Source organism: Entelurus aequoreus, linkage group LG09 (assembly GCF_033978785.1).
Source record: "Entelurus aequoreus isolate RoL-2023_Sb linkage group LG09, RoL_Eaeq_v1.1, whole genome shotgun sequence".
NCBI classification, from domain to species: Eukaryota; Metazoa; Chordata; class Actinopteri; order Syngnathiformes; family Syngnathidae; genus Entelurus; species Entelurus aequoreus.
Genome location: NC_084739.1, coordinates 26,092,450 through 26,110,345, shown reverse-complemented (window position 1 = coordinate 26,110,345; position 17,896 = coordinate 26,092,450). Strand labels below are relative to the sequence as shown.

The 17,896-nt window shown below is 40.2% G+C and overlaps 1 protein-coding gene across 10 annotated transcripts in view; it reads left to right on the top strand.

Annotated features, from left to right (window-relative positions):
- The window catches only part of tacc2 (transforming, acidic coiled-coil containing protein 2), a 93,351-nt gene that overhangs the window by 48,613 nt on the left and 26,842 nt on the right, over positions 1-17,896 (top strand). For all 10 annotated transcript variants that reach the window (XM_062058442.1, XM_062058441.1, XM_062058445.1 and 7 more), the window contains 2 exons: positions 12,199-12,299; positions 14,396-15,782. In XM_062058442.1, coding sequence (XP_061914426.1) covers positions 12,199-12,299; positions 14,396-15,782 — 1,488 coding nt within the window. The remainder of the gene's footprint in view (positions 1-12,198; positions 12,300-14,395; positions 15,783-17,896) is intronic.

Below are 17,896 nucleotides of genomic sequence, written 5' to 3'. Positions count from 1 at the left end.
TTCAGCTTGGCTAGCGTTTGCAAAGTCAGAATTTATAACGACAAAAGTTTGCGTTTTCATGTGAACAAGAGCCCTAAACGCAAAGATAAGTATGCCTTTATTAAGTATCCGTGTATACAGGTATATGGACATGGCCTCACTTTCATTTCTTCTGTTTTTGCTGTGACCCCATTCTCTATATATATACTGTATTTATTTTTATTTTTATTTTTAGATATTCTGCTATTCCTGACATAATGGTATAGCTTCATGGATATGCTTGTTCTTTTTTCTACAATTTCAAAATGCTGTTGAAATAGTTTATTATCTTGGTTGCTTGACATGTGGGTTATTTGTAAGTCTTCTGTACTGTAAATGTTATTTTGTTATTGTTACTAACCTATAGTAAGAAGGCTAGACATAGCATTATTTGAAATGCAACACAGTTTAATTTAAAATGCATCCAGTCTACAGAGGTTAGATTGTATTTACTGCATTCCTGTTATCATTCTCTTTGTGCAGCTGGTGGTGAGCTTGATTCTACTTGAGGCCTGTCATAAATCTTTCAGGAAAAACGCAGCCATTGCTGTATTTCTCATGGCCTAAGTGCATTTAAATTGGTATCGCTTCTTCCAGTTTGCATTCCAGGCAAACTTGCAAGGCTCAAGAAGGTATAAGTAATTCACGTTTAGAGCATTGTACATGCAGCACATGCTTTGTTGCATGCTTTGAACATGGGTTTGGCAGTGTCAATCAATATATTTGGTGTCCATGTGACTAGACTGCATTTACCTTTCCCCTCTGGCTGTTAAAAATCGACCATTTGGTCCATTTGAGGGCAGAATCACATTATTATTCCCTGGAAACACCCATTAATGGATGGTTTACATGAAACCCCCATCTTTTTAAAGAAACATCTGGCTTTAGATGAACACTGCATGGCTTTGCTGCACTGTGGAACTGAAGCTCTTCAGTTTCTTTCATTTGTCATTTACATCACATGTATTCATCTCGACTATTATGATTTCACGTGCTACAGGGGGTATTTTTTTGTTGTAGTTAGCCCTCATTCATAGATTTCCCATGCGTGAACAATAGATTGTTCTCCTCATATTTCAGTTTGCTAGTCTTTCTTCCTCATTCCTTCTCAGACAATCAATAGGAACTTGTCCCTGCTCTTATTTCACCCCATAGGACTCATGCTATACAGAAGATGTCTAAAAAAAAAGACAAATTAGGTGTACACAATATCAATACTGGTCCTTCTAATGCCACTTGAGTGCTGTTGTGAGGGTGTTGGGGTATGAATATTTGGGGTTTTAGCACCAGCCGCTAGACTAGATCTGACCAATCTAAGTCTATGAGCAGTAACTACTGAGACCTACTCGGATGAGAGGGGAAACATCTGCTAAGACAAACCGAACAGTCCAGTTGCGATCGATTGAACGCCCTGAGAGCAGAATGACCTGGATGAATGACAACATCCATAGACGTAAGAAGACAAAAACTCTCGACATACAATATAATATGTACCCCACTGTTCATATTTAGCGACGCAACCCAACGATATGTGAGGGTTTCACCGATTTCTCTAACCCACTTAACCACGCTAGTTTAATGTGAATAAAAAACTGCATAAAGAAAACACTCCTGGCCATGCACTAAAAAATATAAAGCCCCAACATGTTATCGTCAATGTGGGCAAAAGGAACACTTCGCCTAAGCATGGGTACAATAAAGACCTGAATTCTATTTCTTCTAAACAGTTTTCTGAGAGAAAAAAAGTTTTCTATATCAGTGGTTCTCAAACATATTCCCGTCAAGGAGGACCCACAAAATGTATATTTGGCCACACACTCCCACCCCATATTTTGTTCCAGGGACTCCCCAATATTTGAGTTAAAACGTTTGCTTGTGGAAGAATATGTGTGTGTGTGTGTGTGTGTGTGTGTGTGTGTGTGTGTGTGTGTGTGTGTGTGTGTGTGTGTGTGTGTGTGTGTGTGTGTGTGTGTGTGGGTGCGTGCGTGCGTGCGTGCGTGCGTGCGTGCGTGCGTGCGTGCGTGCGTGCGTGCGTGCGTGCGTGCGTGCGTGCGTGCGTGCGTGCGTGCGTGCGTGCGTGTGCACACGCCCTTACATGTTGCGGCTAATAGTATTCTATCTTTACCTGTAGTTATTTATACTTTCTGTATAAATTATGTGATAATGTTCATCAGTTAACTCATTGGTGTTAATTTTCAATCTATCAAGATAAAAAAAAGTATATTAAAATCAAAATACAGGATGTTATTTATGTTTAATATTTTTCTTCGACTGGTGCATATCATGTGGTTTATTTTTTTTTTTTACATATGTGGCATAATCTACAAAGATACAAAGAATTGCTCTTGCGATATCTAGTGGACATATTTAGAACAGCGGTTTCTTTCATTCAAAGATTTCGGCTTATTTTTATACTTAGCAAACTCATCCCGCGGGCCGGATAAAACCTGTTCGCGGGCCAGACGTTTGACACCCCTGCTCTATGACTTAAGCGCCAGACTTCTTCTGTTTGTTTGATATTGTCATTACTGCCACAAGTGGTGGAAAAGTGTATTGCAACTAAGTACAGCCACGGCCCATACGGGACTACAGCTGAGAAACAGATATTTTTTTGCGGCCCTCTAGGGAACATTTGCAGCCCAACAATGGTTAAGAAACACTGCACTAAAGTGTTCCTATATCTTGTACTAAAAAATATGTCATTGAATGATTGCTAATCAGGGCTCTCTATCTTAGTGGATGTTTAAAACAATATATATCTTAGTACATGCTGGTACTAAGCTACTGACAGAAGGGAGAGGCGTAGACGTCTAAAACTATAACGAGGTCAGAGTTGAATGACACGCCACTACTATTCTTTCAGTCTTTTGTTTACCTCCAACATCACAGTCGTTGGTTACACGGAGTGCTGAAAGCTGTCATTGTCTGAAAAAGAGGCATAACGATCCATTTTTCCATGTAACTGCTCGGTAATAAATGTGGATGCAGATAGGACAAAGGTAGGAATTCTTTAGAATAGTGGAATGGGGACACTGTCTCTGTGTTTGGGGTTCTATTGTTTGACTCCCTCGTCTAGAAAATGCTGCTTGTCTTTTTAAAGACACAGGCGGGTAGCGCTGAGGGGGATGTTTGGATGGGGGAGGAGGCAGGGTGTGCAGCATCACTGCTCAGCCGTATCCAAACAGAGAGGAGGTACCTCATACACCTCATACCAGGCGACAAGAAAGCAGGATTATTGTTGCATCTATTTGGATTATCCATCCTTGTACATTTTGCCTTCATGCCTTCATTCTCCAGATGAACGAAACGGAATAAGAGGAACATGTCCATTGTGCAAGCGCAGAGGATGCGGGATGCTATATTCATAAAGTGATGAACATTTAATAACCCACGGATTTAATGCGAGGACGTGGTTATTCTCTGCAGTGCAACGTTAGAAGCTTGCGCTCGCCTTCTTTGGTACAGGATAACAGCTGAAGGAAAAAGGAGTTTTGAAAGGGAGCAGGTGGATGTGGATGGTAGCTGAAGTGCATGTGGTGGGGGGCGGTTGGGAGCCGAGGTAGCTGAGAATGGGAGCCAACGAATCCTTGGAGCAAGGACAGACCTCATTTCCTACTCAAGAACACATGTAAGTGTCCGTTTAAATGATTTCCTGTTATATACTTGAATACAACCCTTAAATATTACCTTGAAAAAGTAAAACAGGCAAAATAGCAGCTTGAGCTCTGCTGTCATGTGTACGGTTTGAATCAGCCTTCCATGCAGAAATAATCCGAATGGTGAGTTTTTTTTTTGTTTTTTTTGCACACAGCGTAGTGGAGAAGTAATTTCATATTGTCATTTACCTTCTATTTCTTGCAAATGAATAATTGAGAGCTGTTTATTTTGTAGTGAAGTACCCCGCTGTAGCCGTCAGAGCATGTGGTCTTTGTTGTCGTAATGTTGTTGTGGTGTAAATGAAGGCATGTGAGTACATGCGCAGGCACGTGCGAGCACTGTACTGGATCACTGTGCCGTTTCATTTATGTCATATACTGGAAGCCAGATGGAGTCAATGAGTTCAACCTGGTGGTGGGATGTTTGGCTGGGTTAAGGGCGACATCATTGTCATGCTGGGAGCAGGAGCCAGTGTTAAAATGGAGCACCGTGTGCAGCAAAATGACTGGATGAGAGAGTTAGAGACAGGCCAAGAGTGCTCCACTTTGTTTTATTTATAGCTCAGACATACAGCTGCACCAGGGAGCGAGGACCTGTGTGTGTGTGTGTGTGTGTGTGTGTGGCGAGATGAGTGAGATTGGAGACGGCGTGGCGAAGTTGGTAGAGTGGCTGTGCCAGCAATCGGAGTGTTGCTGGTTACTGGGGTTCACCTTCTACCTTCCTAGTCACGTCCGTTGTGTCCTTGGGCAAGACACTTCACCCTTTGCCTCTGATGGCTGCTGGTTAGCGCCTTGCATGGCAGCTCCCGCCATCAGTGTGTGAATGTGTGTGTGAATGGGTAAATGTGGAAATACTGTCAAAGCGCTTTGAGTACCTTGAAGGTAGAAAAGCGCTATACAAGTATAACCCATTTATCATTTATTTATCATGTTATTAATGTAGAAATAATGTTTTTTGTACAAGGATTTGGTGAAGCCTTATATTCAGACCTTGTTGCTCGCTAGAGTGAATTTTTCTATTACCGGTAGTGTGCGTAACATCACACTTTGTTTTACTATGCTCATTAGCTAATTGTTCGCCTTCAGAAAGCCACCAGTTAGTAAGACTGATGATTTGATGTGCTATCACTATCAAATGGCATATAACACAATTGTTTTCAATGCGCCATCTGTCTGCTCTCAATAATTTCAGATTGATCGAGATAGGTCATGTGATGATCTCATGCTTACATTTTGAAAGCCAGGCGTTCCTTCGTATTAGCATAGTGCAGAACACATGACACCTGTAAAGAACATTAATCGTAGCTTGTAAAAACAAAAGAGGCTGTTTTCCCAGAAAGTGCATGTCCCATGACATCACGCTTACCCATACAGCTCACTGAACAGGGTAATAACAATATAAGTGCTCCCTCTGCTGGTCATTATAGGTCAAACACATAATGATAATGACAAATACTGAAGACATAACCAGTAACTGTCTGTAAGTCTTGAGTATCATGCATTGCAATGTGAACTTTGTATATGTATGTATGTATATGTGTGTGTGTTTATGTATGTGTGTGTATATATGTATGTGTGTGTGTATATATATATATATATATATATATATATATATATATATATATATATATATATATATATATATATATATATATATATATATATATATATATATATATATATATATATATATATATATATATATATATATATATAATGTCCATGCATTTCTCACCTAGGCCTTCAGTGATGTCCGACTTAGTCCGACTTCACTTCTCAAAATACTGTAATTTATGTCACCACATGGACACGGCTGGAGACTCTATACAGCAGACCTGGGCATTCTGCGGCCCGCGGGCCGCATCCGGCCCTTTGTACGTCCCTGTCCGGCCCGCGTGAGGCCAATTATAAATTACAAAATACATTTAAAAAAGTATCTATTTCGAGTGTGCAATACAACAGTGCTGCTTTTGTTTTGAAAAGCGTTATTTGTATTACTTCCATGTGGACGTATGCTCGAGCGCGCAGATCACAAATACAAAATACATTTTAAAAAACATCTTTGTCGTGCGTGCAATACAACTGTGCTGCTTTTATTTTGAAAAGTGTTATATGTGCGTATGTCCTGTGAGGGAAGGCGCACAGCGGTTATCCCCGAGACGCTAAAAAGAGAAAAGTTGATGACGAATGGCGTGTTTTAAAAAAGACATGGACTGCCAAGTAAAGGTAAAGCCGTGTGCTTATTTGTGGTACACATGTTGCTGTGTTTAAAGAATATAGTGTAACGACCTGCTGAAGTAGATGTCTTCTTGAGTTGTGTAAATGAGAAGTGAGGAGACGTGCGTGTGGAAGGAACGAGATATGTTGAGCTGTGTTAGTATAGCATGCTCAATAAAAGTTTAAAAATTGCGTCAGACTTGCTGTGCACTTCTTCTGGACGCTACAATTGGTGTCAGAAGTAAAACTTTGCGCATACTGCGCTGCTTGTGTGCTACGTCATCGGGAGGTACGTGCCACGTGAGGAGCTCGCCGCAAAGAGAGAGACAGAGACATAGAGAGAGAGAGAGAGAGCGTTTACAGGTGCAGCCACGCTGCTTGCCACGGGGGGAATTCCGCCCTCAATGAAGACTCCCAGGTTTGATGGCAAGGCGAACTGGGAGGCATTTCATCCCACTTGTGACATCAATTGTAGCGTCCAGAAGAAGTGCACACCAAGTCTGACGTTCTTTTTAAACTTTTATTGAGCATGCTATACTAACACAGCTCAACTTATCTCGTTCTTTCCAAAAGGAAAACCAATCCTCACTCCTCATTTCCGCAACAGCAACGCTTCTTCCTTCTTCGCCAATCACCTTACAGACGTGCTACGTTCACAACAAAGAGGATGCAGGATGAAGTGACAGAAATTGAAATTTTTGTATTGTAATATACATCAGGAAGTGTTGTGTAAGAAAGTGTTAAAAATAAAACCATCAAAAGCCATCTGCTTTTGTATAAAGATAAGTTAGGTTAAATGACAATATTATTATTATTATCTATGTTACGGTATATCAAAAATAATTTGTGCAAAACTTAATTGAAATATTGTCGGTGTGGCCCTCCAGCAGTGCTCGGGTTGCTCATGCGGCCCCCGGTAAAAATTAATTGCCCACCCCTGCTATACAGAAACACACTTGCACACTACTGGCCATTGAATTCCCTCAACAGTGTACAAAACAATCTATTTTTCGACTCATTTAACATTCAATAAACCAGCTACAGCAATTAAAACCTATCTTACGTGGTACTGTCAAAATTACAATAATTGTATAAAACAAATGAAACATGAAAAAGTTAAGAAATAAAATATTTGAGCTCACAATTTGTAGCCCCCATTCGACGCCCTATAAGCCAGTGGTACCGCTCGTAGTAGTCGGTTGATTCGTGTGAAAGTCGCGGGAAAACCATTTCACCGCCGAGATAGCTTCCGGTGTCGGCCGACCTCGTCTCACAAGATGTAGTTTCTCTTAAGTATCTTTTTTGAAAATGGCCTTACAAAGAAAGAGAGCAACATGTTGATTAGGTGGCAGATATATATTTGCGAGTACAGGTGAGTTTTCTGTGGCTTTCTATGGCTCGTATGGCTCCGGTGCCACTTCCTGTTTTCGCAACTTGTGAGTCCAAGTGTGTATCCACTCAGAGCGTAAGGGCAGCTAGAAGGCCTTACTAACAACAACTCGTGATCTGATTGGCTATGGCAATTGTCTATCAGCCATATGTATCCATTCACTTACAGTGCACATGCGCCCGCATTGTTGATTCTGAAGGCCCCGGGCAGATTTGGTACAGCATGGCAACATAAGCTCGCTGCATTTTGATTGGATACAAATTCTTACGTATAGAATATGAATACTTTTAGATATTTAGGGAAAAAAAAAAAAAAATTATATATATATATATATATATATATATATGTATGTATGTATGTATGTATGTATGTATGTATGTATGTATGTATGTATGTATGTATGTATGTATGTATGTATGTATGTATGTATGTATCATACTTGCCAACCCTCCCGTTTTTAGCGGGAGAATCCCGGTATTCAGCGCCTCTCCCGACAACCTCCCGGCAGAGATTTTCTCCCGACAAACTCCCGGTATTCAGCCGGAGCTGGAGGCCACGCCCCCTCCAGCTCAATGCGGACCTGAGTGGGGACAGCCTGTTCTCACGTCCGCTTTCCCACAATATAAACAGCTTGCCTGCCCAATGATGTCATACCATCTACGGCTTTTAGAGAGTAGAGTGCACAACTGCGCACACAACAAGTAGACGAAGCAGAAGAACGAGGAAATTACAGACATGGCGACGCCGTCGACGAGCAAGATGAAGAAATACGCTTGCAAGTTCCAAAACGAATGGAAACAAGAATTTCAGTTCATCCAGGACAGTTCGAAGGGGAAGGTGTATGTTGCCTGTAAATTTTGTAGAACAGACTTCTCCATTGAACACGGTGGCCGAAATGATATACTCATCATGAACGGAGAAGTTAAACAGGACAATACTGCCATCTAATGGATAGCCACCGGAACACTGAAATTCAAGTATTTATTTTATTTATATGTAAATAAAATAAATATACATGTGTATATATATATATATATATAGCTAGAATTCACTGAAAGTCAAGTATTTCATATATATATATATATATATATATATATATATATATATATATATATATCCATCCATCCATCCATTTTCTACCGCTTATTCCCTTCGGGGTCGCGGGGGGCGCTGGAGCCTATCTCAGCTATATATATATATATATGAAATACTCGAGTTGGTGAATTCTAGCTGTAAATAACCACGCCCCCAACCACGCCCCCCGCCCACAACCACACACCCCACCCCCTACCCCCCACCTCCCGATATTGGAGGTCTCAAGGTTGGCAAGTATGGTATGTATCAGGGGCGTGCCGTCACTAGAGGCAGGGGAGGCGGGGCCTCACCTGCCGTCATGGAAAGAAAAAAAAAAAATATATATATATATATATTAAATTGTTATATGTATCCAGTGATTATACTAAAGTTATTTTCTATTTAACTTCACCAGTTTTAGATTATTTTTATTTTCACATTTGCCGTTCAAATACTGAGAAGAGACGGTGCGGTGATCAGCAGCCAGTTGAGGCACGTCACTGATTTGTGCCTCAACATGGATTGTGCGCAATGACTCGGCTAACTGCTGAGCTGCTGTGCAGTGAGACTGTATTGCTATATGAATTATATCAGCTAACTAAACTATGGCATAGTTTAGTTAGCTGAGGTATATAATGTACAGTGTATTTTGTCAAAAACTGTATGTGTGTAACGTATTTCTTGTGCTGAGCATTCATAAATCTGCTGCAAAAGACGTACTGGTTGAGGCTTGCAGTAATCCGGCCTCCTGGTGGTAGAGGGCGGTAGTGATCCCAGAGATCATTCCTCGGCCGCAGAAGAAAAAAGAAAAAAAGAAAATAGTTTGCAACTATTGTTTATTTCCTCTCGCCTGGACTTTTATTAAAAACATGGAGGATTACATATGTAAAATAAAACAGTTTTCTAAACTGGACTTTCAATCGAAGCAAGAGGTAATAATTAAAGGTATACCAACGCCGGAGCTAAAAGGTTTGCTTTTGACTTCGGGACAGAAGACCCGTTCTTTTCAAACGGCGTGGTACACACGCAAAGGCTGTCCAGCAAGAAAGGTAAGACCATAATAATTTTTTTATTAAATATGCATTTTTGTGTGCTACAGTTGTGTAAAGAATGCTGGTATGAGCTTTTAAACATAACCCGTTAACTGCTGCCAATCACATGGTGAATAAGATACTATTTAGGGTTTATATGTTTGTAAATCTGACTGTGATGATGCAGTGCCTCACCAGACATTAACCTCACCGCACGCCACTGGTATGTATGTATGTATGTATGTGTGTGTATATATATGTATGTATGTGCAGTATATGTTTGTGTGTGTGTGTGTGTATTATGCTGTATATATGTACACGAGTATTAATTTTAGGACAGTAAAGATAAGGGGGTGTATACATTTTTATAATCATCTTCATAAATATTAACACATTCAAGCTAACGCTTACTTCCCTAACATGTAGGGTCACTACATGGAAAGAAGCGCTCTCTTGATTTACAGAAATGTAGGAAGTCTTTACAAAGTTGTTACGTTCTGGACAAACACAGCTTGCAGCTTAACCCCAGAATGCAGAGACGGCAAGCAAAGAGCACATGATAATGTATTTAATGACAAAAACCAAAGAAACAGTGCAGCGGGGAAGTGCACATGAACCATAGGGAAAGCTATGTACGAATTGGGTAGAAACTAATGATCTTCAATGAGGACAGGGCTGGCATAGAAAGCATCCTGATTGGCAACCGGGAACAGGTGTTTCTTGATTGCTAATCAGGTACAGGTGAAGGGAAAATGGATTTGTTAAGTGACTGACAGACAGATGTGGTTTGGAAAGATTTTGAGTACTAGTCACTTGAGCTAATCAATTGTGAAGGGCTGTAGCAGGAAGCCATTCATTCTTTTCATCCTATTTCTCTTTGGAACAATGACGCAGCTTCCACCCTGCCACAAATCCGAGAGTAAAATACTGTATTGGATTTTCATTACTGATTCCCATAAGAATACCGTACTTCAGTTCTCCATCCATCGCTGTGAAAGCTGTTAAGGCTGTGTATGTTGGCCAGGGACTCTGTCTCATCTGTCTGTCTATGTCTCATCTGTCTGTCTAAAATGCAGCACCTCCCACCACAGAGCGTCTGTCTTTCAGGCAGGCCTTCTCCACTCTCAGCATTGGGTGCTGCTCTCTTTGTTTAGGTTAGCCCTTGTGCTCTGGAACACTGTTTACTCACAGACTGCCTTTCCCATCTATTTTCTCTCTCCATGTTTTGTCTGCTATCCTTCAACCAGACATTGCACAGCTTTTCTAAATACGTTTTCAGATTTTTCGAAAACAGGTCATTAGGATCCAACTATTATGTCTTTTGGATGATATGTATTCTATGTAAGCACATAACTTTGCTGAATTCAAATTTTTGATCAAATAGAAGATGCCCACCAACATAATACAATAAAATGCATTTTCATGAGATCAGGACAAAGAAAATGCAGCTGTCATCATTTTATATTAATATAATGTAACACATGCATATCCCAGAACTTTGCCAGGTTGGCTGTCCTACAATGCCTTCTAGTGTTTAAGTGTTCCCAGACTCAATTTTCACACAATAATGAAACATATGGCGGGGAGTCCAGTTACCATAGCAACATCAGTCATGTTGTCATGGGGAAAATGTCTTCTGTAAGAACATGAAGCATTAAAATGAGCTCCAATGCACTACAATTATTATTGTTTTATTTATTTCAGGTATTCTCCATTTCTTTAATCCATAAATGTACAATACATTCATAAATTATTTTCTGTAGTAATATTGCATTTGCTTTTTTTATATGTATTGTCCATTTGATAGTATTCACATACAGCGTACAGTGTATTGTAATGTAGTATCTGTCATTTATCATTATATATTTGATTCCATCATTTGCTTATTAGTATGATGTGTGGAGTCCCAGAATTCACTCTGGCATGTGTTGCCAATTTTTTAAATGTAATGTATTTAATGAATTGGTTCAAAAAGTGCTTGTGTATGAAAATGGACCTGGATGGGGAGGAAGTCGATGAAGAGAGGGAGGCTGAGAGAAGGGAGATAGTGCGCACAGTCTGCAGGCAGTAAGCCTCTGCAGTCTGTCTCATTTAGATTTGAAGCCATATTTTGCTCGTGACCGGTGACTATGGATGACAAAAATAACCGATAAGGAATAAGGAATTGATTGATGAGACTGATGAGCATCAGGAAGAAAGCTGAATTTTGAAAAGGGAGCAGTGAAAATAGAAGAGTCTTGTCTTGGAAGAGACTGTGGGCGTCTACCTGTGTGTCAGACACTAGCATTGTAGCTGCTGGCCGTTATGGCAGTGAGTGCGTGGCAGGCTCTGTCTCCACTGCAGTGGGCTCGCTGGGGCTGGGACAGTCTGCTGGGAGGGGCGGCAGTCAGTCCAGACTTGGATCCGGCATTTGGGTTCTTTGGGCGTCTGTCCTGGAGCTCAAGTCATGACAGCATGATTAAGACTGCAGGGGAGCTGGTCAGACAGAGGTGAGACAGGATGCAATGTGCTCACTATTGAAAAAGACACTGTTGATCATTAAGGCATCGATTCTAACATACAACTCATTTTTGTGCTGTGTCTGTTGCTGTGGAAGAACCAATTTAATTCAATTTGCTTTACATTGTTTTATTTTATATCAATACATCTTGTTGTCTCAAGTGGTGGTTTATACATACTTAGGTCTTCCTACTTAAAATTGTCACAGAAAGATATTCTCCCTGGTTTGTGGCGGAAACTCTATACCAAGGTGATGTCAGAATGATTCATAGCAGCCTTGACTAAGTACCCATCCTCCTGTCTTATGTTGTAGGAGTTCTGACTCTGATGGAGCATTCGAGACTCCTGAATCCACAACTCCAGTAAAGGCTCCCGCAGATCTACAGAGCCAATTACCAACTACTGATGACAAAGGTAAGTCTTTTTGGAAACTCGGCATCATGTCAGACACAGAACAGATCAAAGGTAATCCAGTTGCACCACCCAGTGGAATTAAGGAGAATATCGCTATGTCATGCTGCATCATCATGACACATGGGGGTTGGGATTTATTTTCTCTCCATCCAATTTATAGCTTGGTGGATTGACTGTGATTAGGAATTTTCTCCTGCTATGACTTACTTGTCCAACTGACATGATGCTCAAATGTGCATTGTGCCATTTAACTCCATAGATACTGTGATGGGATTTGGATTTTTTCTTCCAAATTATAGATTTGCATATTCCATTGTTAGCTACTCTGTTTACCCCCACTCCTCATAAATAGCATACACTACAAATCGTATATTGAGATTCAAAGTGAAACTGAAGGAAAGTTTGCTATCACACAAATGCAGTTCAACAGAATTGAGGGCTCTCATTTTCGTCCACCTGGACACAATATAATCAATGTTTTATATACAGTACACACTAAGTATATATGCAATGTAGCAACAGGCACATTCATAATAACATGTCATATTTATGTACTTTGGTAATTTTAAGCATACGGCAGCGCATTTATTTCACAGACACATCACAACGTTCGCTATTTCCTTCAACAACAACTAGCGCTAGGGATGTAAGGATATCAAAATCTTACGGTACGATATTATCACGGTATTAAGGCCACGGTATGATATTATTGTGGAATTGTCAAAAATAAAAAGACTTGGTAAAAATGCCATAATGTGTAAAATTAAATTGCAGGAATGTTTAGAATAAACACACTTACTGTAATTAAAGACAACCATAATTCTCAAATGTTGTAATCATATTTAATACTACAAACATGTATTTTTAAGTGCAAAGAACTGTGCGGAAACATTCACTGTTTCAAGCAAATATCTGACCATTTAACTTTTAATAATGTGAATACCTCAAAAATTATGTTTAGCTTCGTCGGCTTCAAATATCTTTACCGGGTGATGGTTTATCAAGTAGCTTCTCATATTTCCTGCGGTGTGCAGAGTGTGCAAAGATAACCGTTACGAAAAGACAAAGAAGAAATAATTCAGGGGTCCCCAAACTACGGCCCGTGGGCCGATTATAGCTTGCCAGCGTCCACAATTTGCCTCGCAGGACGTCCCAAGTGTAAAAAAATGTTTTTAATTTATTTTATATTAATTTATTTTTTTTTGATCTGTCTTGTCCAGCTGCTCAGGCAAATCATATTGTTGATGTAGATGCCCAAAACTGCTTTGCAGATTTACCTTCTTTCGCTGCCTTATTTGTATTTGACTTTAATAAATGTTTGGATATATTTAGTGTTTGGCACAGCCGTACCACAGCAGGAGGGTAGAGAAAGAGGAAGAAAACAAGAACGGGACAAGACAACAACAACAAGAACAAGAACAACAAAATATGTATACATAAATACACGCACATACAAATAGATAGCCCGGCTCCTAGCCAAATTCTTTTAACCCAATGTGGCCCCGGAGTCAAAAAGTTTGGGGACCCCTAAAATAAACAATAGCTTACCTACCGGCATAATCTCTCATCAAATGTTTTCTCCGGACACCACCAATGTAAAATTGCCAATATGGAAGGAGAAATTACTAAATATCTGGTATGCCTCGCAAAACTACATAATTGGTTGATCCGGAAACCCCCATTGGGTGTTCTCGTGTCGTGATGGAAACACCCAGGCCGCAGCTGGACCCTTTTCTGTCATTTAATTTGCACAACAAGTTGTTGCTAGGCAGAATTTTGTGTAGCATGATCATTTTTGCCCCAAAGCCTATTGAAGAAACTACGGCTAACAACAGCATGTCCGTCCAAAACAACACAATTAGCATTGTGAGTCTTACCTTTATTAGTACAAATTTATTTTGCAAGATTTGCTGTTCTGTAATAAATACAAAATGTATTGTAAGGAACAAATCCAGCAAAGTTGCAAAGTACAGTAATGCAATTCCAAGGCTTGGAAGTTGCCTTCACACTAATTCATAATTTATTTCAAACACATTAGCTGGAATCGAACAGCAAAATTAACATTTCCTTGGTGCTCTTCTGTTGATCTTTTACAGTCGAAGACAACTTAGTGAAGGATTCTTCATCTGGCTTGACTTCTGATCTGCTCTGCCATTCCACATCTACTGTTTTCGACGAGGACAGGCCAATTGCTGCCAGCGGCGCATACAACGTTGAACTTCTTGCCTCAGAGTCAACAAGTCAACTTCTGACGCGTTCCCTCAGCCTCCAGGGAGGAGAACTTGACACATCTGGCTTGTCGGATGGATCCGTAACAAAGGGCTTCCGTCCACATTCGGAATCCTTCAGCGTCGGCACAGAGAGTGCCCCGGGGACACTTCGCAGACCCAAAAAAGCCCGTCCTGGATCTGTGAAAAAGAAACCTCTCCTGAGACAGAACTCTAACCCGGAGAGGCCAAGTTCTACTAGTAGCACTCCAGAGCTTATTAAGCGAGTGAAGCCACAAACTGTTACTCAGGAGTTAGAAGAAGGTGACTCTCCTAGCACAAGTCCTACAGGAACCCTCAGGAACACTAGAAAGTGCTGTGTGGAAACCCCTCCTCCGCCTGTACCAGAAGAAAATAGTAACACAGAACCAGAGGGAAGCCTTGCAGCTCCTGCCTTACCTTTGTGGCAGGAGGAAAAAAATCTCCCTTCTAGTCCTCCTCTCAAAGAAGACGTCCCACTCCCTCCCAGTGCCTCCTACAAATGGGATCCAGATAATTTTGACAGCATAGACCCTTTCAAGACTGGAGGGAGTAAAATTGCCAATTCACCGGTTCTGGGTCGTAAAAGTCCTGCGTCTGCCCTAATTGCTTCCTTCCCAGAAATTCCTCCGATCGCTGCTGTGAGGCAACCTTCTCCTGCAGCTCCAACTGAAGAACCACCTTTCAACCCTGAAGAGCAGCCCATTGTACCCAAACGTGAGTCAGTGAGGCTGGAGTTTGATTACGCAGAGGAGAATAGCGAGGCATCCCACACAGTTTCTCCTCCACCTAAGAAAGTGGGTAAGAAGCCTGGTGTCAAGATGCCTCTGAGGAAGCCAAAGTTGGGGTTAAAGAAGGCTCATCCAGCCCAGATCGAACAACTGGACAACAACCTAAAACCAGCACATAATGGCAACGTGGAGGAAATCCCTATTTCCAAAAGTTCTTACAACTTTGAATCAGATAAGTGGGATGACCCAAATTTTAATCCGTTTTCAACAAAGACACACATTTCAAGCTCTCCCAAAGCAACCGAATCTTCTTTCAGTTTTGACCATGATAACTCCACAGACCCTTTTAAATCCTCCAACAAGATGGCTTGCTCTCCTCCCAAGGCCTCTGCCTCTTTTGATTTGTCATCTAATGAAGATGTGGAAAATGACAACGACAACATCGGGGAACTAGAAGATCAAAATCAGAACAAACCTGCCAAAAAAAAGAAGACTCCAATCAAATCGTAAGTTTGTTGTCGTCACATTCACTGGTCACTGTCCACTTTGGCAAATTAGGGAATGGGCATACCAAACAATCAATCAATTTTATTGTAAACTGTTTGTTGACGATTTGTGACCAGTGGAAGTTGAGGTAAAATAGAGTGCAACTAGTAGAGGTGCTGTTGACTTAGTCCAAGTGGTTTGTTGTTGATGAACAAAATGTCAGCTATGACATGACATTACAGTACAGTATTCTGCTCAACACTACATTGTCATTAAAGCAGGCGTTAAAAATAATAATAATGTGAATAATATTTATATAGTAATAATATCAATTACCTTCTAGAGTCATAAAGTTAACGTGATAATAACAGGTGAACTATAATTTTCTTAAAAGTTGCAAATTTTTTTGTTGCGTGATTAACACGCGCGCATCCTGTCTGACCCGTAGCGTGAAAAAATTTGGCTGTGTTCAGTTAATGTTGAGCCACAGGCGGGAAAAAATAGCGAACGGAAATGGACAAAGAAAAGCGTATATTATGGAAAGTCCAGGTCCAAAACCATGGCAAGTTGTTCCCCAGACAAAACAAGACTATTTTCACCCATCATCGCCAAGAGACGCATCATTGGACCAAATGCCCCCTGGAGCGCTTGCATTCAGAGGGGTGGACTATGGAGTTTCACTTCTGTGTTCAGATTACAGTTTACTGCATTGATAACAAAAACTGTGGATTGTTAGTATAACATGTTTTAGTAAGATGGGATACAAGCTCAACAGAAAGGAAAAACGGTGGGTAGGAAGTCTTGAGTCACTTCTTTATTGGAGACTGTCACATCATCAAAACATATCACTTCCACACACTTCCCGCTTCACAATAATAGCCGTACTTGTCACATTCAGTCTAACTACACTAACAAAATGAAAAATGTCTGACATTACGAGGATGCTTTGTGAAAGATGTTTTGTATTGGAATTTGTGAGTTTTTTTTTTACCTGAATAAATGCTAAAACATCAATTAAGGAATATAAACGAGGGCATTTTCTGGCAGGCTGAAATAAAGTGTATAATTTTTTTATAACATGTTCTTGTTGATAGTCCTCAATTACAGAATGTTTAGAAGGCTGAATATTACACTTTATTACGACATAGAGAAGGTTAAGACATTGTCATGCAGCGATAACAATACCATTAAGTCGTACAACACGCAATATACGGAATACCAGAAGTATTTATTCAGGTAGAAATATTACATCACATATTACAGTACCAAACATCAAGGACAATCAAACCATGATTGTAAAGTTCCACATTTTGTTATTGATGCACGAAACTGGTATCTGAACATGGAACTGGTATCTGAATGCAAGTGCTCCTACAGCAGGAATACAATTACTGTACTCTTACAAAATCTGGCAAGACACTAACACACCACAGGTAATTTCTTTACTGTCCTTAAAAGCGTGTTTATGTCATCCAAAGAGGTTCATTAGGTCTTCAAAAAATTATGCGATTTTGTTATTATAACGGTTCGAGGAAGGCAACAGTTGTGGCCGAAACCGTCAGGTACGGAAATACACACAGGTCTGGCTATAAGAATAACAAAATTGTGTTTGTCAGTTTTGTGTTGAACTGTTTAATATAGTATAATGTTTAAAAAACATTTAATTAAAGCAAACTAATTGTCCCAGTTATGGTATTAAAATCTTGAAAATTATCTTTCCAGGATACACTAATTAATGATGAAAAATTATATCTGTGATTAATCGTGATTAATTTAGGTTGAACAATGCGATTAATCACGGTTAAATATTTTAACCACTTGACAGCCTTATTGTTTTCCAAAATAGACCAAGGAATTCCGCGCTAATGCCTGTTCAAAACCTTTGTTTGTTGGTGTTTGTATGTGGTTACCTCTCTATTACGTCAGTGTCTTGTGTCTGTCTCTCTGTCACTTTGTGTATTCTCATATGTCACAGGAAGTCCCGAGGTCTGTCCACTCTATGTTGTTTGTTGTAAGTACAGGGACAATGCAAATATTCACCATGTTTTACCCTCACTCCCATCTAGATCCCTGTAAACCAGCATGTCCTTTTATTTTTAATTTATTTGTCATCACTTACACTTTAACTTTAATT